The 22216-nt window shown below is 31.0% G+C and overlaps 2 protein-coding genes and 1 pseudogene across 3 annotated transcripts; 1 reads left to right on the forward strand and 2 right to left on the reverse strand.

The window, feature by feature from the left end:
* Window positions 1-2846: 2846 nt before the first annotated feature.
* On the reverse strand, window positions 2847-11128 carry LOC114367474 (isoprene synthase, chloroplastic-like). Of its 2 annotated transcripts, XM_028324662.1 has the most exons (8): window positions 10799-11128; window positions 8946-9219; window positions 7411-7786; window positions 6598-6816; window positions 4754-4892; window positions 4540-4645; window positions 4388-4446; window positions 2847-3475 (listed from the first exon to the last, which is right to left on the reverse strand). In XM_028324662.1, the coding sequence occupies exons 1-8, from the start codon at window positions 11042-11044 to the stop codon at window positions 3179-3181; spliced, it is 1716 nt and encodes a 571-aa protein (XP_028180463.1). In that variant the 5' UTR covers window positions 11045-11128; the 3' UTR covers window positions 2847-3178. The 2 variants fall into 2 exon arrangements, with proteins under 2 accessions (XP_028180463.1, XP_028180462.1); XM_028324661.1 differs by having other exon boundaries at window positions 4388-4645.
* A 2167-nt stretch (window positions 11129-13295) lies between these two features.
* On the reverse strand, window positions 13296-15772 carry LOC114367608 (annotated as a pseudogene).
* Window positions 15773-16790: 1018 nt separating this feature from the next.
* LOC114367476 lies at window positions 16791-22124 on the forward strand. Its single transcript, XM_028324665.1, has 4 exons — window positions 16791-16905; window positions 20358-20720; window positions 20816-21475; window positions 21560-22124. The coding sequence occupies exons 2-3, from the start codon at window positions 20361-20363 to the stop codon at window positions 20909-20911; spliced, it is 456 nt and encodes a 151-aa protein (XP_028180466.1). The 5' UTR covers window positions 16791-16905; window positions 20358-20360; the 3' UTR covers window positions 20912-21475; window positions 21560-22124.
* Window positions 22125-22216: the final 92 nt, after the last annotated feature.

The following is a 22216-nucleotide window of genomic DNA, read 5'->3' on the forward strand; positions in this document are numbered from 1 at the left end:
TTGTAATTTTCTCAAACCGAAGACTTGCAGGGCGAGGGGGAATGATCCCCGTCCCCACAAGGCCCCGAATAGGGCACTCCCCACGGGAATCCCTGCTTATGGTACAAATTGACACCCCTAGTTACTAATACAATTTTTTTAAGACCCAAAATTCTCTTTCTCACTTTTTTTCAATGGCACCAAACAATGTATAACAAACCTTAAATGAGTCAACTTTGCTTTCACCTCTCAATACAATTCATTGAATTTTGTACTATTTGGGTTTTTTTCCAAACAAAATACTAAAATGAGTGGTCAAACAAACTATTTGCCAAATGAGATTATTTTTGTCGCATAAGATCTAGGAGAAGTCATCCTTAATGGCACAATGATCTTTTACATTGATTATTTTTACAACAGATGTAAAAGAGTACTCGATTTAAAAAATACTTTTCTACATCGATTGTAAAATAATCAATGTAAAAGATCATTGTGTCACATAGGATGATACCTCCTGCATCTTACATAGCAAAAATAACCCATGATAGATAAATAATTTGTTTGACTAATCATTTTAGTATTTTGTTTGAGAAAAAACAAAAAATGAAAAAAAAAATCTTCATGTGTGTGCGCCTCACTTGCCTAATTGTAATACAAAAAGAAATTCATAAGCTAGAATGATGTTAAATGCCCTCAATCAGAACTAGCTAGAAAGAAAAGAGAAAGCATAAAGTTAAAGTGACAAGGACATTGATGGTACTACAACATGGGAGGCGACACCATTGTGAAGAACTTGAGATGTGAGAATAGACACACGACAATTTCTAATTATTTTAAGGGCTTATCACCTTTTTAAAGAAAATATTTAATTAAGTTAAAATAAAAACAAACAGGGTGTGGCAAAGACAATTTCACACATTTTTGCACTTTTGTACCAAGAGTTTTCGTAATATATAACATTGCTCTTTTTTATAAAACATTTTACACTTACATTCAAGCTCTATTTTATTTTATGAAATTGTTAAAATATATTTTTATTACATTGTTTTTTTTTCATGATACAAAGTATGAACAACCCTTCCATTTGTTAAACATTATATAAACTCTTTCTATTTTATTAAAACAGAATACTAACACATCAACAATTGTACCTTTACTTTAATTTTATGAAGCAATCTACTTAAGAATGCTTTGTGTTGTGAAAATGTGTTAAGATTGATGAACTTGTGCTATTTCAGATAGACATAACTGTTGAACTTTATCAAATGGATGTACTTCAAGAATGAATCCTTTCTCAGCTAACATCAGAATCACCATTCTGATGTTATTTCAGAATGCTCATTAGAAAAGTTCTTTAGAATGACCACCGTAGAATGACCTTGTTAACTATCATGTTTGTCTACTTCCTCTAGAAGTTTTTCAGTTGAGTGAGTCTCACTTCAACGATCTTCTTTAGAGCTTAAAGAGGTCATCAATGACAATGAGCATCATGAAGCTAAGTTGAAACCCTTCAAGTGAGACAAACTTGAGCCAAAATCTCTGTGAGAAATCTATCATTGTTGCTTCAACTCTCTTTTAAAGAGTGGCCTACTTTTGTAAAAACTTGAAATTTGTAATAGATGTAAGATAGAAATGAGAGATTGTAATTTCATGAGTGAAAAACCTCTCATGAGGTGAGATTTGTATATATGCAATTAAAAACACAAAGATCCTTTTGTTGTTGAAAGTCAAGCAGTGACAAACAAAGGTTGTAACCAATGGTGTTGCTAGTCTAACTTAGGCTAGGTGTGAAGTCTAGTGAAAGTGCTTACAAGTTATTGAAATCCAGTGGTTTGTTGATCCACTAATGACTAGTTAGTTAGTGAAATCTCATCTTGAAGAGTGAAAACTGAACGTAGCCCAACATTAGGATAAACAATCATTGTGCAATATTCTCTCTCTACACTTATTTTGTGATTTGATCTATTTATTGTTTTTGTTAATCATTAAGACTAAATATTTTTACAAATGCACTTAAAATTGAACCTTTCCATTAAAGGGTTTTTAAACAAACAACATTTTTTGAAACATAATTCTGAATTGTGAACAACTCTTTTTTCAAAATTGCTAGTATTTTCGTTCTGAGTTCATAATAGTTCTTCATTTTGAACTATCTTATTTTGAATTCTTATAAAAAAAATTATTTATTTTCAAAACATGAATTAAAAGCTTGTGAAAATACAATTCAACCTTCAACCCCCTTTCTTGTAGTATTTTTGTCACTTCACATGTAACATATTCTCCATACTTGTAAAGATCTTTTTTATAAAAGATTTAAAATGATTTAATCATTTAACCTTTAAAGATTTTGAATAAAAACAAGAATTTGAGAGTTTCAATTAGAAGGAAAGTAAGGAAATAACTATAATAATTAAGAAATTATACTCACATAACCTATTATTAAAAACCTAACATGACATTGATAATAATAGTGTTATAATTAAACCATAAATTATCTATAAGGAATGGAATAACTTAATCATTTCACATGGTTTTTAATCTCTCATTTAGGTTATTAAAATTTCTTGATGGATTAGTGTAGAAAGGTCTAGGTTCGATAGGTGTGATTAAGGATTGAGTTTAGGGTAATTTTAAGCCCACCTAACAAAAAAAAGATTGGGATAGATTAAATCAAGTTGCTAGGTTTATTATTACAATAATAAAAATATAAAATTGAAAATACAAAAATAAAAAATGATAAAATTTGAAATTAAATTGATATTCTATCTCAAAAAATTTAATTATTAATTTTAATAGTAGCACATGCATTAAGTGAAATACATGCCTTATTGTAAAAAAATCACTAAATGCCTTATGGAATTTTTATATTGAACAATACAGTAAATCATTTTTTAATATTATATATAATTGGGTCCAATTGAATATCAAGTTTGGGATTGTTAAACCGCTACTCGACCCAATTTGTTTACATTTATACAATTCAACCTTATCAAACACATACTCAGCCGAACTTATTTTAGATATATGCAATATAATTTAACCTATCAAACCCGTATGCGCAACCCAACTTACAATACAAATAGGAAACACATACTCCTAGCAACTTGATATATGGCATGTATTTCACTTAATTATATACGGATATATGCAATATAATTTAACCTATCAACCTTATATACTGTTTAGTAACATTAATTAGTTAGTTAATGGGAACAGGATCTATTAGCAGCAACTTGATTTTGTTCTCTGTGGTGTAGCCGGGCCTTCCAAGTCCGTCTTCGTATTGATACATGCAATGGGAAACCCGAGCCATGTTAATAGCTATTTCCTTAAAAGCTTTTGGAAGTGTAGAATTCGAAACGAACTCTCGATTCATCTTCTTCCACTCCGCATCGATCAAATTTGTCAACTCTTCACGTGCTTGCTCCTCAGAAGTGTCCTTCTCATGCATATAGCACGTTATTGAATTTGCTGTTTCACCTGTCTCTAGCTCAGCCTACACACGACCGACCAAAGGATAAAACAGTAAAAACTAAAATATTTATAAAAAAAATAACACATGTTAATAAAAAACCTAACATATTTTTTTTTTAATTTACTTAGACCTTATTTATTGTTAATAACAACCACATACGCTCATTAGTCGTACGTTTGGCAAGTGTTTTGCCACCATGCCAATTGATTTAGAGTAATTATAATACACCCGGATTCTCTTTTGTCTCCTATTTTTCTTTTCAATCTTTCTTTATTTCCACCGCATGCGATGCAATATTTGTCACGTTTATTAATTTTTCTTTTCTTTCTCTTTTACCTTCCGTGAAATGAATTGTAGTTGAGCATTTAATTTAATTCCATATTATTATGATATGAGCACTTATTGCATACTTTCTCTACTCACGTTTATAAGACCCAAATTGAAAATAATGTGGGTCTTTTTTAATAAGGTAAATTGATAATGTTTTTATAAGATTTAATTACTCATTTACTTATTATAGTTTCTAAAGTTATTTTTTTTATTTTTTATAGTTAATAAGGAAATTTTTTATTCCTTAAAGTTTAAATAGCGAATTTTTTACTTTCTGAAGTTGACATTTTAATTTTTAAAAGGTTTTTGCAGTTAAAATTTTTTGATTCTAACACTATATGAGTAATTAAATCTTTTTATAATAATTATTTTTAGATTAAAATATTTCTAATTAAAAGAGGCTATAATGACAAATAATTAGAAGAGAGAAAAATAAATATTAATGACAATGATGGTTTTGAAAAAATAAATAAATTTAAGATATATTTATTGCTATCAAGTAATAAATTAATTATTTTTCTTAATCTTAATGAATTAAGTAATTAATTAATTCTTATAAATAATACAAGAAATATATATTATTTGGGTTAGTCAATTACATACCGCTGAGGTAGCTAGATCATTGCAGAGTCTAAAAATGTTGGATGAGGAACGCACAAGGCCTTGGAAATTAGTTAAAGAACAAAGAGCTTGTTGGTTTGAGATGTCTTGTTGTTGGCACACGGAGAAGTATGAAGCAGTAAGCAAAGCCATACCTGAGGAGGAAACGGATGCATTTTCTAGGTACTTACTGAATGTTGGAACGATTTTGTTGTTTGACCATTTTGCTTCTTGGAGGAATGCTTTGCACAATTCACACCACTGCACGTCGCCATCGATCCGTATATAATTAATTGTGTTGACATGTATAAATAAATTTTCCAATCAATTATTAATCAATAATTAAGGAGATAATAAATTAGTACGTACAGATTTTGTCAAATAGGACATATTGTTATGCCCTTTTGCTTTCAGGGTGCTATAACATGTGTCATTGACGGTGTTATAGACGGCCAAATAACACAACTTCATGTAGTCTGGAAGTGTATTCATGGCATTCACGTCCCATCTGTAACCACATATATATGTACGTAAGTATATATGTAATATGTTATTAATTAACCAATAAATTCAATTGAATATTCTCTTAGGTCTGGTATATAAGAAATATTTAAATGTAATTTTAATTTTTCTATTTAAAAATACATATATTTTGTTATTTTATTTTTTAAAACTTATAATTTTAGTTTCTTTATTTTAAATAAAAATATTTAGTCTCTTATATTTGTAAAATTCAAGTTTTTTATTCTTTTGTCAAACTTAAAATGTTGATGATTAAGAGATTAATGTTAATTATGATATAAATTAAATAAATAATCTCATGTCATGTCATTAAATTTGGATCACATAAGTTAACTTCTTATCAATTGATACAGTTCGAATTTGATAGAAAAATCAAAATTATGAATTTTATAAAACTTGAGAATTGAATGTGTCTATTTTACTATAAGAGGACTAAATTTATATATTTTGAAAATTATGAAAACTAAATGTTTCTATTTTAAAATAGGGGACCAATATTGTGGATTTTGAATAATAGGAGATCAAAATTATATTTAACACTGTAAGAAACAAATGAATGAATTTCTTTTTCTAATTATAAGAAACAAAATACCAAGTTCATGTATTAATTACTTTTTTTTTTTGAAGAAATTTTTCTTTTACCCTTAATTTTTTGTAGAGTTTATTAATAATATATGCACTTATTTCTCGTGAAGGTAGATGCATTTATCAAGTAATTAACAAAACAAGTCTCACCAATTGATTGGAAAAATGATCTCATGAATTATGAGAAGTGTCATTGATATAAAGTTAAATTAGTTTTTTGTCTTCTAGTTTATTTTTAGATTCAATTTGATTTTTTAATTTGTTTGGGGTTTAATTTTTTCATCTAATTTTTAAAAATGGTTCAATTTGGGTTTACAATCAAAATTGAGTTAAACAATATTAAGAAATTATATTTTGTGATGGCTTAAAACTATCCATAAGTGATTTTAAATCATAAAACACATATTTTCTAACTATCAGTTTAATCTAGACAAAACGATTAAATTAAATCAATTTTAGAAATGAAACGATCAAATTGAATCCAAAAAAGATTAACGATCAAATTCAACCTAAATAATAAATTAGATGAAAAAACTAATTTAATGTAAATATAACCAACACTTCAACCATTTATAATTCTAAGGATATTTTTGGAATATAACTGAAATTTATAACATTATCTATTAAAATGAATTATTTGCTTCTTTTATATATATATATATATATATATATATATATATATATATATATATATATATATATATATATATATATATATATGTGTGTGTGTGTGTGTGACCGAAAATACTATGCAGATATCATGGATATATGAATTTAGAACTCAATCAAAGGAGGACCCGCATTTTTTTCTTGTTTAAACTTCTAATAAATAATTATTCAATAATTAATGACTTTAATAAAAACATTTACTTTTTTGAAAGGTAAAAGTGTTACTTGTTTTACACATAAAAAAATTAATTTTTATTTCAAACAATAAAAAAAGTATGTCTTAATTTACTTTAAAAGATTGTTTCTAAAAACACTACTTGTGACAATATCAAATATTTTTCAAGCTTTTTGAAAGACTCTATGGTCTTACAGCTGACAAAATAACAATGAAACAAAATTTGTTCCTCATCTTAGAGACTAAAATCAATTATACGAACCTCTCAATAGCATCGGTGAAGAGTTGTAGCTCGTCTAAAGTACCATACACGTCATATACATCGTCGATAATGCCGATCAATGCAAACGTTTTAGTGACAGCTTTACGACATTCACTAAATTGAGGACGAGGTGCCATTCCCAACACCCAAAAATAGACTTCCATTAATCTGTCTCGGACAAACTTCAACTTGCTTGTCAGCCCCATCTCACTCCACCACCTAACAAAACATATATAGATTACAACAATTCGTTCATTAACTAACATATATACCTAATTGGATCTCAATGCTATCAATTTAAGATGCTCACCTTAGGTATCTTATCTTATATTAAAACAATTTAAGTGACCTCTATAATGTCATGTCATATTTAACTAACTTATGCATAAATTTGCTCCAAAAAAGAAAATTCAACAACTCATGCTTTTATAATTTTTTGTTGCACTTAATTTTGTTTCAAATTAAAATTAAGTTTGTTGGTTCTATTTAATACAATAAAATTTGTTTTTTATTTTATTTATGAACAACTATATTCTATAAAAGATACATAGATTTTTTTTTTTTAAGAAACCTTCCATACTACTTAGAGTTACTCCAATGTGAACTGTGAAGAAAAATCAAATTAGTGTATCTTAGATTAAGATGCTCACAAAGATATCTATGTTAAAGATGCTCTAATAAGTATTGTATATTGATCATCTTGAATCTTATAAGTTAATTATCAGAAATCCCAAACCATTGTTATTTAATTAATTTTTTATTAGGTAGCTAGTAATCATTAATGAACTGAAAGTTCTATGTAAATTATATCACCTTGACAGTTCTCGCAACTCTTTTTGGTACATTACTTGCACCAAATTGAAATCGATCTTTGCAAGCTCGAGTAGTATATGATGGTGGGATTCATTTGGCTCATATTTTTCAAGGAACCATCGTGCTTCTAGTCTATTCAGTCCTCGATGATAAGGAAGTTCGAGTGCATGACTAACTTGTTCTTTCACTTCGGTGTTTACACCTACTTTTAGGTTGTTTTTTAGATGTGTTATTGAATATGCTCTTGCTTCATCCAAAAGAGTTTCTCCCTCGAAACCAAGATAAGATGCTTCATATAGACTCAATAATCCTTGCATGTCACCTTTAAGTTCATTAATGAAACCTCCTTCCTTGTCTTTAAATCTCTTAAACACATCTACACCATGCATGTTAACATAATTAGTCAATCAATCATAAAATATATAGACTAACATACATTAGTCATGACTGAAGTTTCGCGAAAATACACAAAATTTACACAAATTTTTTTTATGCTTTTTAAAATATTTTTAACAATATCTAGCACTACTACAAATAATAGTTTTAACATCACTAAGTTAATATTGGTTTTACGTCAAACTGACATTAACAAAAACGTGGTGACAATCTCGTAAATAATACAAGTTTGTTAACATCAATTTTTTGTAAAACTGATCTTAAGACATGTTCGTTAACATCAGTTCTTAAAAAACTGAAGTTAACCAACTTTGAGAACATCGATTTTTGATAAAATTGATGTTATTGAAGAACGTATAGAAAACTCAACATTGGTTTTTTGAAAAACTGATATTGAGGTTACTTCATTAACATCAGTTTTTTTTTAAAAAAAAACAATATTATGAGATCTTTTAATCATTGTCTGGTGTCAAAAATCCTAAAGTTCAGTAACTTTGAAACCTCTCACTCTCATCACTCTCACTTGAACGTTTTTGCACTCTGATTTGTAACCTCTCACGGCATTGTAACTCCGTCATCACCAGCATTGCATCCTCTCGTGATGTTGTAATATCACTGTCATCCTCAGTCGTGGTGCGCTGCAACCCCATTGTCACTCTCGCGGTTCTACAACTGTCGGTCACGAAAGGTTAGGTTTCTTCTCCTTTTTTCGTGTTTCTGTACTTTGTTCTCCTTTTCACACTATTATTTGAAGTCCTTCTTCCTTTCTCAGTCTCATAGGATGCTTTATCGTTTCCTTTCTCTTCATCCTTTGTGTTAGTCTCGCAAGACACAGTGTAAAAGAAGTGAAGCCCGGTAAGTCTTTGATATGTGTATATGTGTGTGTATATAGTCCCTTAATTTTTTTGTCCACTTTTAATTAGTTTCTCATTTATCTTTATACTCAAGATTAATCCTTATTTTATCCATTTTTAATCTCTCATTTTTATATATTTTGAATTAATTTTGAGCAATAAAAATAAAAGACTAAAAATATTGAGAGACTAAAAATTATTAATAAATTTTAAAGAACTAAAAATTAAAATATAAAAAAGTTGACAAACTAAAAATTTAATTAACCTAACTTATATTTTATATACCTTGGGAAACCTCGAAGCCATGTTGTCTAAGTAAACGGAAGCTGAGAGCAGTAGCATGAAGCCCACTTATGTGTTTCTCATTCTCATCCAACGAAATAGTCTTCTCTAGGGCTTTGAATATGTCCTTCTCAAACTTGTAGGTCAATCCCAGCCGTTGGATTTCGTCAATCAATTCCAGTAACCTTAATGCTTCTGTGTCTGCTCCATTGATCATGCGTCGCACCTCCTCCTCCACCTTTCTTGCTCTCTCTTCCAGATTTTCCATTTGTACATGCTTAGATTGCAATAATTAAGAATAGTATTATCTTCTATACATAAAAAAAATATTGATTTCTCCTTAAAGAATTTAATTACGTGAAGATTTGATTTGAAAAAATTCTTTCATTTTTATTTTCTCCACGAATATCTCATCTTATTTTTTTACTTTTTTTAATGTATATAAACAACAAAACCAGAAAACTAGTAAAAAAAAATTAAAAACAGAAAATAAGGTAAAAATAAAATGACAATTTTATAATTAAACAACAACAAAAGTCTTAACTCAGTAAGAATTAGGATTTACTACATGAATCACATAACACTATTTTTTGGCTTGGGGAATTAAAACTTAAAAGTGTTACCGGTGGACTGTGAAAGACACATTTTTCAACGCGTTGGAAACTTGAAGGGAAAGAAAGCTAAGAATGCTTGGTGGGCAGTTTGGTGTTCATGTATTTGGTCTATTTTGGAAATTTTTAATGGAAAAGCCTGCAATGTTGAATCGTTTACTGGCTGCTATTAAATACACAGCGTGGTACTGGCTGAAAGTCAAATTGGTGGGTTTTGATGCGTCATATATTATATGTATGGAAAGTAGACCTGGATTCAAAGGGGGTAGTGTGTTGAGGTAAGGGTTGGGTTGGATTGGTTTGCTTATTTAGATTTTTCATTTATAACAGTAATTAAGTTATAAGGTTCGTTTGGTGGTAAAAGAAAAAAAAATGAAAAGGTCTTGAGTTTGATTTTTCTATTAATAATTATCAATTAACATTTTTGGGCAAAAAAAATTAAGTTTGGGACTGCGGGTTGGGCGGGCTTCATTCAAACTCAGTGCAGGACTTATAATAGCACCACACGCACGTTAAAAGGAAGAAGGGACTTATGGCTTCTTTGTAATTATGTTTGTATTGGTGGCTGCTTTACTTGTTGCTTTGATTAATTTCCTGGTTTAGCATCTCCCAGTAAGTAGTCAATGGTAATCTTGTATCTTTTGGGTCTAGTGTGATTCCACTTCTTGTGGTAAAGCACTACTCTTTCTTATAATATATGAACAGTTGTTTTTACCGCGAAAAAAGAAATACATAACACTATTTGACTATCAATTGTGAGTGATCTATGTTTTGTATATACTCATGAGTTTTACTGAGCCAAAAACAATAATTTTATGATTAACAACAACAATAACACTATTTGTGAGTGATTATGAGAGGTTAAAAATTAAAATTTTAAGAATATTATTTTTATCATTAAAAGTGAAAATAAAAGTTTTAGCATTTATTTAAACTTTTTTTTTTGTTAAACCTTGATACTGAATTGAGGGTTGACTCAAGTTAAGTGAGACTTATGATAAATTCTTAATTTTTTTTACCTTAAATATGTTGGATTTTTTTCTGACATATATGACTTTATAAATATTAATGATAAATATATTTTTATTGGTGGACTTAAAATATAAGTTGTATTTGTTTTATTCATGAATCAGTCTTGATTGAATTTAGTTTCACTCAAACCAATAATTAGATGGTAAAAACATTTTCTTGAACTAAAAAGAAATAAACAAAAACAAAAATTAACTTAAATATATAAAAGATCACCTTAACGTCATTTCCCAAACACTGCAGAAATTCAAATTTCCAGTGGCTTTGCTGGTAATTAGCTGAACGTCGACCATTGTGTTGTGTCATTTGGGTAAATTGAGAACTCATCGCACAAATAACTTGCCAAGGATTGGGATTTGCAAGAGATGTTTGGTACATGAAGTTCTTACTTTGTGAAAATCTAGGAGTAGTAGGTTTTGGGGACGAAAATTGATTAGACAAGCATAAAAAGACAGTTGCCATGACCTTGTTGTGATGGATGATATGTTCCTTGTTGTGATGGATGATATGTTGTTTTCTATGACCTTGAACACGTACCTTATATATACCAAGTTCTCTCTCTTGTCTAAAATTGCGATGACACATGTTCCTTTTATATACTTGAATCAGGATCTATGGAAGCGTACGAAACAATGTGTTGAGGTGATCCAATACATATTAAATAATAATACTTGAGCAATCTTTTATTTTAAAAATTATTATTTCTCTCCTCTTATATCACATAAAATTTTATATAATACTTATGTTTTTCCTTTTTATTCTCTCTCGCACTAGGTATCTAATAACATTGTGGGACATTCATTTATTTTTTCCCATAAATATAACCATATGTTTAGTTGAATGATGATATACAATGCCAAATTTCTTGCCCAAGTTACAACGGTGTGCATGGTGACCACATAATTTTATATGCAAACATAATAATACTTTGACGTGGCAGACCCCCAAAGTACGAAAAGTCTAATGTGAGGCTATTAATTGGGAGCAAACATGTTACAAGGATTTACTTTACGCAAAGTTTGGATAAGTGAAAGTTGTGTTGAACATATATGGACGACGTAGACTTTTTGATTGGTCGCAGATGAAAATTACTGGAATATGGACACGGAATAGTGAAAGTTGTGTTGAACATATATGGACGACGTAGACTTTTTGATTGGTCGCAGATGAAAATTACTGGAATATGGACACGGAACACAACATTTATATGAACTAAAATTGGAGAAGTTGAATGTGTCTTCGAATAATTTATTTGGATAATAATTGATGTTTTAGATGATTTTATTTTATGTGGAGTTTAAAGTGTTCAAAAGTAAAATTATTTCAAATTTTAAAATATCAGTTGGAGCGGTTATGGAAAAAGTTATGTGAAGTCATCAAATAACATTAGATTTATGTATTTAAAAATATTATTGTATACGTATGGAAATCATAGAATTGGATTATTAGTGTTAGAAGTTTATAAACAAGACTTTTGACTACTAATTTTTTGTGGATTGAATAATTATAACTTAATTCCTCAAACACCGATAACATCATATATTGGAGTTAACCACAAGGTCATAGTGTACGTATTCATTTTCACTACCAATGCATTCATGTTTTTTTTATTTCAGTGCATTTGTCTGAACTCTTTTATTTTTACAATATCTATTTCTTCTTGAAATTCTTACTTTTTAATCTCATTTTTTTTAAACCCTTACTTTTCGAATCTCTACTTCTGTTTTATCATTATAATTACTATGGAAATTTAATCATTATTAAGGTTAACTTTTAAATCGAAAACATCTTTCTAAAATTTACTTTGAAACTATATTACAAACTATTATATGATATATTTATAATTATCTATAGATATTTTGATCGAAATCACTATCACCATATGTATTAAGTATTAAACAATTCTATAATAAGTTAAAAATTATGAAATTATTTGTTTGATTAAAAAAGATTATAATAAAGAATAATTTTATATCTATTTTTAAATATTTATTTTTTAATAGAATTATTTATTTAGCATTACTTAGTTATAAAAATACATCATTTTCAAAGAATAAGTACAATTTTTAAGATTTACGCCTCCTCATTCACAATGATCAAACTTAAGACCTTATTTAAGATGATCAAGTTTAATATCCCTCAAATTAGTAACTTGTTGCTAAATAAAATTACTTTGAAGTTTTGGATTTTTGTTATTTATTTTGCATTTTATACTGTGGTTGCTGTTACCCACTTTTATTTTTATCTCGCGTAAAACTCGTAAGTGGTTTGAGGGTCTCGGGTTTTGGCTTGCGTTGGGATGTCTGGACTTTTGGAACTAGTTAGGTATGCATGAAGAAAAGTCATGAGATAAGTCAGTTGCCAATTAATTGTCATGACCTTGTTGTGATGGAAGAAAAGTATATTCATCTATCATCTTTGTCTTCCATCCCATTTTGACCCCCTTTTTTTCTTTGTCTATATTTTTTTTATTACATCACCTATAACATTCATTATTATTTTTCTTATATTTTTTCTCATTTCCACCGCAATTGGCCCCATTTTGAAATGTACACATATCATCACCTATATCACACTCTTTGAACTTTTAGCATCCTGAAAGTTTCCCACTTGTCTCATTCGTCCCCAGTGGCGGAGCCAGAAAAAGTATAAAGCCTGGGCAAAAATTTAAAGATAACAAATTCACATTGTATATAATATGTAAATAGTAATCAATCAAAATAAAAGAGACTCGTCATTTTGTCAACAAAAATATAGTTTAAAATAAAAGAGATAAACATAATCTTACAATAGCGGGTTAAATAAAATTACGAGGCAAGTGTCCTTTCCGAGACTTCTTTGGGGTAAATGTTCGAATAATATCAATATCATCAAGTGACTTGAATATCTCCCGCTCGGTGTAACATACCATCAAGTCATTGAACCACACATCGTTGATCTTATTGCGCAATTTAGACTTGATAATCTTCATTGCTGAAAAAGCTCTTCCAACGGATGCTGTCGACACCGGCAATATCAAAGCTAGCTCAATAAGTTTATAAACCAATGGAAATACCAAATGTTTCTCAGTTTGAACCATCTTCATAGCCAAACTTTGAACATCTTCACAAGTGGAAAAAGAAGCATTTCTTCTCACTTGAAGCACATAAGTTTCAAGTTGATCCCTAATTGTTCCTCGGTCATCATCAGAAAAGTCTGCATGATAAATATCAGCAAGACGAGCAAGCTTATCAACATCAAACTTGGAGAAAGAGTTCTTGGGGTCAAGACATGAGAAGCAATCAAGTATAATGTTACTTCCTTCACTAAAGCGGTGATCCATCTCCACACATATTTTATCAATAGCAACATAAAAAATCTCTGCACGGTAATGATGAAGATTAGTGATAGTCCTCCCTTCTGCTCTTGAACGACCCCGAACTGGTATTTCGTCATCCATATTTGGTACCAGAATACTTTTAGCAACACAAAATCCTTGGACATCGGCAAAAAAATTATTCCAGCCACTCTCTCTCATTGTGCCCAACCGAGCTTTGACAACATCAACTAATTCCATGGCATTCACAATATTAAGATCTTTTCTTTGCAATATATTTGAAAGCTCGTTTGTGATACCAAACAACTTTAACATTAACCTCAAAATAAAAGCAAATTTAAAGCTCTCCATTTTTTCTATCAAACCTGCTGCTTGAGATGGTCCACGTCCATCTTCATCGACCATACTAAGCACCTTTAACACGGAGGACCACATTTGATCCAAACGAAGCAATGTAGTATGATGTGAACCTCATCTAGTATCCCCGGGTCTAGTGAGACTAGATGATTGGTGTAAGCCCCTTCCTCTAGATATCTCACCACTCTCAAGTTTATTTAAAATATCTTTGTGTTGTGCCTCTGTCAAAGCATCCCTCCTCTTACAAGATGCACTTGTTGTATTCACAATCAAGGTGATGTACTCAAAGAAATCATGAATAGATGAGCAACTACTAGTAACAGACACAACAACCAATTGCAAACGGTGAGCATAACAATGGACATAGAAAGCATAAGGATTTTCATCTAGAATTTTTCTTTGCAAACCATTAAATTCACCTCTCATATTTGAAGCTCCATCATATCCTTGCCCTCGTATCCTTGAAATAGATAATGTGTACTTATCAAGAATACCATAAAGAGCATCCTTTAATGACTTAGATGAAGTATCTGTGACATGATGTAGAGCAATAAATCGTTCCACAACATTCCCTTTGTCATTCAAAAACCTAAAACAAATTCAACCAGTTTACTTGGCGGCATAGAGAATAATAGGTAATGAAAATTGGAAATTGGAAAATACAACTACTAACCTCAACATCACCGCCATTTGCTCTATGACGGATATATCACATGACTCGTCAATAAGCACGGAGAATTGTCTATCACCAAGCTCTTCCATAATCACCTTGGTAACTTCATGTGCACAACACGTTGCAAGCTCCTTTTGAATGTCACCGCAAGTCATTGTGCAATTTTTTCCACCACGGTCAAAAGCATCCCTCACTTGTTCATTCTGAGATTTTACCCAATCTACCATCTCTCTAAAATTGCCCTTATTTAGCGAAGTAGAGGATTCATCATGGCCACGGAAAGCCATGCCTTGTGCTATGAGATATCTTGAACAATCTAAAGAACAAGTCAAACGAATCTTATACAACTCATGTGTCAAGCACTACGATGATTATACTATTATGACTACCAACATGATCTTTCAAGCCTTGAGATGCATGCTTCCAATCTCTATATCCGCTTTTAGTGAAGACTTCAAAACCAAAGTGTTCGGCCCTCCCGGGTTGCTTAAAGAGAAAGCAATAAAAACAATAAGCTGCATCCTTGATCTCACTGTATTCTAACCATGTGTAATTCTTATACCATGATTTACTAAATGCTCTAGAAACACTTCCAAATGGAGTACGAGGAAAGCTTGGCAAATGTGGTTGCATTGGACCCTTCAATATATATGCCCTCCTCACTTGATCTTGAATATCCGGAGCATACTCATTAATTTGTTTCCTATGACCTGGATCACGCACAATCTCATTTGGGTTAAACTCATTAACCACATTAGGTGGCGGTTCTAATTCGGCTTCTTGTTGTACAACATTCACATTCTCAATACTTGCTCTATCAACCAAAAATCTCCTCATCTCTGAAATTAAATGATCTTAAGTTAATACTCAATTAACAATTAAAATCATAAGAATCAAAATTTAAATAAGAATAGTTTTTCAAAATAAAAGTAATCTCTTATGATTTATAAAGAGTAGGAACAAGCATTATATTATATTCAATTAAACACCATTATAGAAACTAATAAAATTAGATAACCAAAAGAAACCTTTATTGTAGATAATTTATCTATCAATAAACAAATTTACAAGTGGTATGATTCCACTGTAAAAGATCTTTTTACTGCTATTATAAATAATACTATATGCTTATAATATTACTAGATACACACTTTAGTTTGACTTATCAATAAAACTTTTATAACCAATGAATCTTGCTGTGTAGTAGCTTAATCTGACACTTAGCAGCACACAAAATGACAAAATATATTGTAAAGTAAATATTTTTTATAATGAAATTTATTGAAGTTATCAGTATGATACAATATTATAATTTCACCATATGAGATTTTAGATAAACTTGAAAAATATGGGACCCATTTTCACAATGTTAGTACTTCTATATAACATAAAATATTTAACCTTTCAAAGACAAACCCAAATTTTTCTTCTTCTCTGTGTCTGCTACTACTAGGCGGTGCAAATAAACCCAATCAGTTGAAATTAAACAATTACTAACCGAAAAAAAGGGGAAGGCGGTAGTCGGAAAAGAACCAGTGGGTGTCGATGGCGGAAGCTTTAAGGTTTCTACAGTGTTGCTGCGGTGACGAAGCTTTACTTCTTTTGTTTCTGTTACCTATATTTTTGCCCTTTTAATTTTTAACTCTTACAATTGTTTTGCCCTTTCAATTTCTTGCCCTTTCTTTAATATTTTTCTTTTAATTTTTACCTTTTTTTTTTTACCAAATGAATTTGGGCCAGAGCCTGGGCAATTGCCCAGGGTAGCCGGGCCTTGAAACCGCCTATGTTCGTCCCTTTACTTCAACAACCCCAGCACGCCAACTGATACAGTCCTAAGCTAAAGAGAAGGGAAAGAGAAGAAGATAAATCTGAGAGATAAGCTTTTACGGATTCTGGAATTCTGGAAGGTTCTTCAAGTCAAACGCGAGTCATTGACTGAGGTCGCGGGCCTGTAAGCACTCATACGAAGTCCCGTAGGTATGTTGGCTTCCTATTCACTCTCTTGGGTCTGTTTGTAACTGAGGGTTGATATGCTATGTTACTATCACCAACGAGACACTATCGCAATGGCGCAACATCCATGCCCATTTTCATGAATGAGGTGGAGCGTCTCCTAGACGTGCATCTCTGTTCAATACTTTTCTTCAAGAGTTTTTCCAATAAATTTCCTTTGCGTTCGATCTCATTGATGACGCCCTCAAAATGATGTCTCTCCTTCCCAATTAAAACTTGATTAAACTGTATTTTTTGTTCTCATAAACATCAAAATATTTGAAATTTATTTCTTGTAAAAAAATTTGTCCATTTTTTCATCTCATAAAATTATAATTTATCATTTTTTGGGCTTGAGGAAGATTAGATATTTGAATCTACCTTTTTACATCAATTATATGCATGATCAACATAAAAATCATAATCGTAGATTTGAATTTACTTGAACTTGTATTCAAACCAAGAAGTAACAAGTTTCAATTTTATGAGAATAAAAAAAATACTAAATTTTTTACAAAGACAAATTCTGAATATTTTTATATTTTTAAGTTAAATTAATGATTAGATTTTTTAATTTATTTTTAATATTCAATTAGGTCCTCTAATTATTAAGTGGTTCAATTGAGTATTCTAATTATTTTAAATATGATTTAATTGAGTTCTTTATGTAAATTAAATATAAATGTTGTTAACAAATCATCTATGTGACATTTGTTGTTGGTGAAGTCTGTTAACATTAACAATGTAAATCAAATATGTCATGTCAGTGATATTGATACTTAATCGACGAAAATGACTTAATTGAATTATTTTAAATAATTAAAAGATCCAATTTATTAAAGAATCTAATTAAACATTAAAAATAAATTAAAAGACTTAAACAATAATTTAACCTACCTTTTAAGATGAAAAACATATTTTAAATTTTAACCTTAAAACTTCAAATGAACAGATCTATACCAATTTGAATATGACAGATCTATACAAAGTTCAAAATGAACAACCACACTCCAATAAAAACTTCAATATCTTCGGTGATTGATTTCACAGAAACGAAATAAAGAAAATCTTGTACCAGTGTGATGAGGAATATAGGTGTTGTAAAGTGACGCATAACAACTCCAGTAGAGAGATAGTGTGTGGTACTTAATTGAGGAAGAAAATATACTTTGGAGGTGTCCATTAAAAGAGAGAAAGACACAGAAGTTTTATGAATATCACCGGAGGGTCTCTAATGGACTAATGGTATTTACAAAACCCTTATGTCTTTCTTATCCTTCCGGTATTGAAGATGAGTCTTTCTCCTGCGTGGGCCTGGGCCCTCATGTATTTTGCAAGAGACAGGGACGTTTGGTGGGACATGCTAGGTGCACCCAGCAATATTGCTGGTGCACACAACAATTTAGTGAATGGGCCATTTTGCCCTTTAATTAAAATTTAAAAAAAGCTCAGCTCCCTCCCTCCCCCACCTTTTTGGCTTCTTTCTTTTCTTCTTCTGCTTCTTCTTCTTCCCCACCCCCGCGCCTTCCTGCTGTCATTTCCGATCAGCCGCCGTTGTTGTGTTTTTGCCGTCGAGGTTAGTCTCCCCTAACTCCCCTCCCCTTTAATGTCCAATGGTCCTGTAGCATTTAGCCTAGGATAGTGGAACCTTAGGATAGAAGACATCGTCGTCGGAAAAAATGGGAAAAACACGAACCTGGAACGTTTGGTTATTCCGGAAGAACTGTCTTCTAGAAACTTTCCAGAAGAACCACTTCTTCCGAGAGTTTCGAAAGAAGTTGTTCCGGAAGTTTCTCCGGAAGAAGGTTCTTCCGGAAGAACCAAATGGTCATTCAGAAGAACCTTATTTCGGAAACTTTCTGGAAGAAGTTGTTCCGGAAACTTTATGGAAGAAGTTGTTCCAGAAACTTTTCGAAAGAAGGTTCTTCCAGATGACCATTTGGTTCTTTTGGAAGAACCTTCCATAACAACTTCTTCCAGAAATTTTTTGGAATAAGGTTCTTCCGGAAGTAGGAATTTTTTTTTAAAGAATTTTGTTTTGTTTTTTTAATAAATGAAGTTTTTATTTTATTTTTATAAATTAAGTAGTGTATGTTTTAGAATCTATTTTTTTAAAAAAATTAGGTTTGGTTTTTTTGACAAATGAAGTTGCTTTTTTTATAATTTAAGTTGTGTATGTTTACTAATTATTTATTTTTAAATTATTTGTGTTTTTGTTTATAAATGAAGTTGTTTATTTTTATAAATTAAGTTGTGTGTGTTTTGGAATTTTTTTTTTAAATAGTGTTTTTTTTAATAAATGAAGTTGGTTATTTTTATAAATTAAGTTGTGTAAGTTTTGAATTTTTTTTTTAGTTTTGTTTATTTTTTATATAATTTTAGTTGTGTATGTTTACAAATTATTTATTTTTAAATTAGTTGTGTTTTTTTGTTTATAAATGAAGTTGTTTATTTTTATAAATTAAGTTGTGTGTTTTGGAATTTTTTTTAAATAGTCTTTTTTTTTTATAAATGAAGTTGGTTATTTTTATAAATTAAGTTGTGTATGTTTTGAATTTTTTTAATTAGTTTTGTTTTTTTATATAATTTTAGTTGTGTATGTTTACTAATTATTTATTTTTAAATTAGTTGTGGTTTTTTTTTATAAATGAAGTTGTTTATTTTTATAAATTAAGTTGTGTGTGTTTTGGAATTTGTTTTTTTTAAAATAGTCTTATTTTTATAAATGAAGTTGGTTAATTTTATAAATTAAGTTGTGTATGTTTTGAAATTTTTTTAATTAGTTTTGTTTTATTTTTATATATAATTTTAGTTGTGTATGTTTACTAATTATTTATTTTTAAATTAGTTGTGTTTTTTTGTTTATATATGAAGTTGTTTTTTTTATAAATTAAGTTGTGTATGTTTACTAATTATTTATTTTTAAATTAGTTGTGGTTTTTTTTTATAAATGAAGTTGTTTATTTTTATAAATTAAGTTGTGTGTGTTTTGGAATTTGTTTTTTTTAAAATAGTCTTATTTTTATAAATGAAGTTGGTTATTTTTATAAATTAAGTTGTGTATGTTTTGAAATTTTTTTAATTAGTTTTGTTTTATTTTTATATATAATTTTAGTTGTGTATGTTTACTAATTATTTATTTTTAAATTAGTTGTGTTTTTTTGTTTATATATGAAGTTGTTTTTTTTATAAATTAAGTTGTGGATGTTTACTAATTAATTATTTTTACATTAGTTATGTTTTTTTTTTATAAATGAAGTTGTTTATTTTTTTATAAATTATGTTGTGTGTGTTTTGAAATAATTTTTTTCAAATTAGTCTTATTTTTTTATAAATGAACTTGTTTTATTTTTATAAAGAAAGTTGTGTATGTTTTGAAATAATTATATGAATAGTTTATTTGACCCAAAAAAATACGTGTTCTACATGATTTGCAGATCATGGTTAGAACACGAGGTTTAGGTCGTACTATAGGTAGGGTTATAGGCAGAGATAGACAGGATGAGGATGATGCAGTTGATGTTCCGCAGAGGCGTAAGCCTACTGCATCAGCCCGTAGGCAACGGGTTCAACAAATGACTGAGGATGTTCCTCACATGACTGAGGATGTCCCTCATATGGCTGAGGATGCACCTGAGATGACTATGGACATACAGGCGATTGTTGCAGAGGACTTAGGTCGTGATGGTGCTGAGGGGTCACATGCTGATGATGCTGAGAGATTCCGAGGAGGGCCACGTGACCCATCAGTGCTGACTTCATTTGTAGACCATGTTGCAAATGCCATTTGGAGTGGACAAGTATATAATTTGTTAATTATTTCTTATTGTTGATTTGTTTGTCAATAATTTTTTTTTATATTTGTATATTTGGAATGCTTTGTACTTCAATTCAGGAACGTCCTAAGTTGAAGTTGGTGTCCCACGGGAGGAAGGTGATGTTAATTGGGAGGCCAGTGCCTGAGATTGAAGGACTGGTTGATGCCACATGATTAAGTCCATTGATCGGGTGTTCAGTTGTAACCGACGATCCTGAACTTATATCCGCATTTGTGGAGAGGTGGCACAGGGAGACCAGTACCTTCCACCTTTCAGTAGGAGAGTTGACGATCACACTGGATGATGTTTTGTCACTCCTCCATCTGCCTATCAGTGGCGCCTTCCACAGCTTTCATGCTCTTTCAGTGGACGAGGCGGTATTTTTGTTGATAGAGTTGCTTGAGGTGTCTGCTGAGGAGGCTAGAGCCGAGACAACATGATCACGCGGGGCATATGTATGGCTGGGATGGGTTCAAGACATCTATGAGATAAGATGTCAGGCACGACGATGGATTGTAGCAGCTCGTGCTTATCTACTGCACCTGGTGGGTTGCACTCTTTCTTCTAAGAAGAGTGCAACATATGTTCATGTGGTGCATCTAGAGGCTTTTCGTGACTTGGGTCAGAGTGGTGTTTATGCCTGAGGAGTTGCCGTGCTGGTTCATGTGTATGGCCAGTTAGATGAAGCTTCTAGGACCACAACACGACAGATTGAGGGGTACCTGACTTTATTACAGGTAAATTTTGTGTTTTTAAATATGTTACATTGGATTATGATTTAAACATGTTTTTATGTTATGTTAACCTCATTTTTTTTGTAGTGCTGGATCTATGAGCACTTTCCAAGTGTGCATCAGTGCGTCACAGATAATACGTACGAGGAGACGTCCCCACATGCTTCCCGGTGGCTGACGACAAAGGCGCATATGAAAGGAATTACAGGAGCGTCGTACCGGGCATGTTGTGATGCTTTGACGGTCACAGATGTGTGTTGGTTGCCTTACAGTGAGCATCGAGGGGTTAGGGGGTTTGAGCTGATTTCATCGTTCCAGGGTCAGCTGAGATGGGATCCTATGGTGGTCACAGTTCGACCAAAGAGGGTGCTACGACAGTTTGGTTACATTCAGAGCATCCCTTCGCCGCCTGTTAGCGCTTCGTTGTCATATGATGATATAGATGACATGTGGATGCATTTCGCAGACCACGTACTAGCTATGGGTGAGCTTTGTGTAGTGCCTGGGTAGGTATTTGCGGATTACATGGAGTGGTTTTTCTAGATATCTCACCCATTCATGATACCGACCCAAGCAGGTGACCAGCCCAGACATGTACCTGCCCCAGACCATGAGGACTACATGCAGCCGACCATCCCACAGGTTCCAGTGGCATTTGTGATGCAATCCTCCCTAGGAAGGGACCAATCACTAGAACCATGAGCAAGAGGCTCCAAGAAGATTGGGCTAGAGCTGCTGAAGAAG

This window comes from Glycine soja, chromosome 9 (assembly GCF_004193775.1).
Source record: "Glycine soja cultivar W05 chromosome 9, ASM419377v2, whole genome shotgun sequence".
Taxonomy (NCBI): Eukaryota; Viridiplantae; Streptophyta; class Magnoliopsida; order Fabales; family Fabaceae; genus Glycine; species Glycine soja.

Bases quoted from the DNA above. Each gene is read 5' to 3' on its own strand.
- LOC114367476 (XM_028324665.1), top strand. From the start codon at position 20,361: ATGGTTAGAACACGAGGTTTAGGTCGTACTATAGGTAGGGTTATAGGC. The intron at 20,721-20,815 runs GTATATAATTTG...ACTTCAATTCAG, and splicing joins ATGCCATTTGGAGTGGACAA to GAACGTCCTAAGTTGAAGTT.
- LOC114367474 (XM_028324661.1), bottom strand. From the start codon at position 11,044: ATGGCAACTGTCTTTTTATGCTTGTCTAATCAATTTTCGTCCCCAAAA. The intron at 7,787-8,945 runs GTATATAAAATA...TGCATGGTGTAG, and splicing joins TGGCTTCGAGGTTTCCCAAG to ATGTGTTTAAGAGATTTAAA. The intron at 6,817-7,410 runs GTGATATAATTT...ATGTTTTGTTAG, and splicing joins GAGTTGCGAGAACTGTCAAG to GTGGTGGAGTGAGATGGGGC.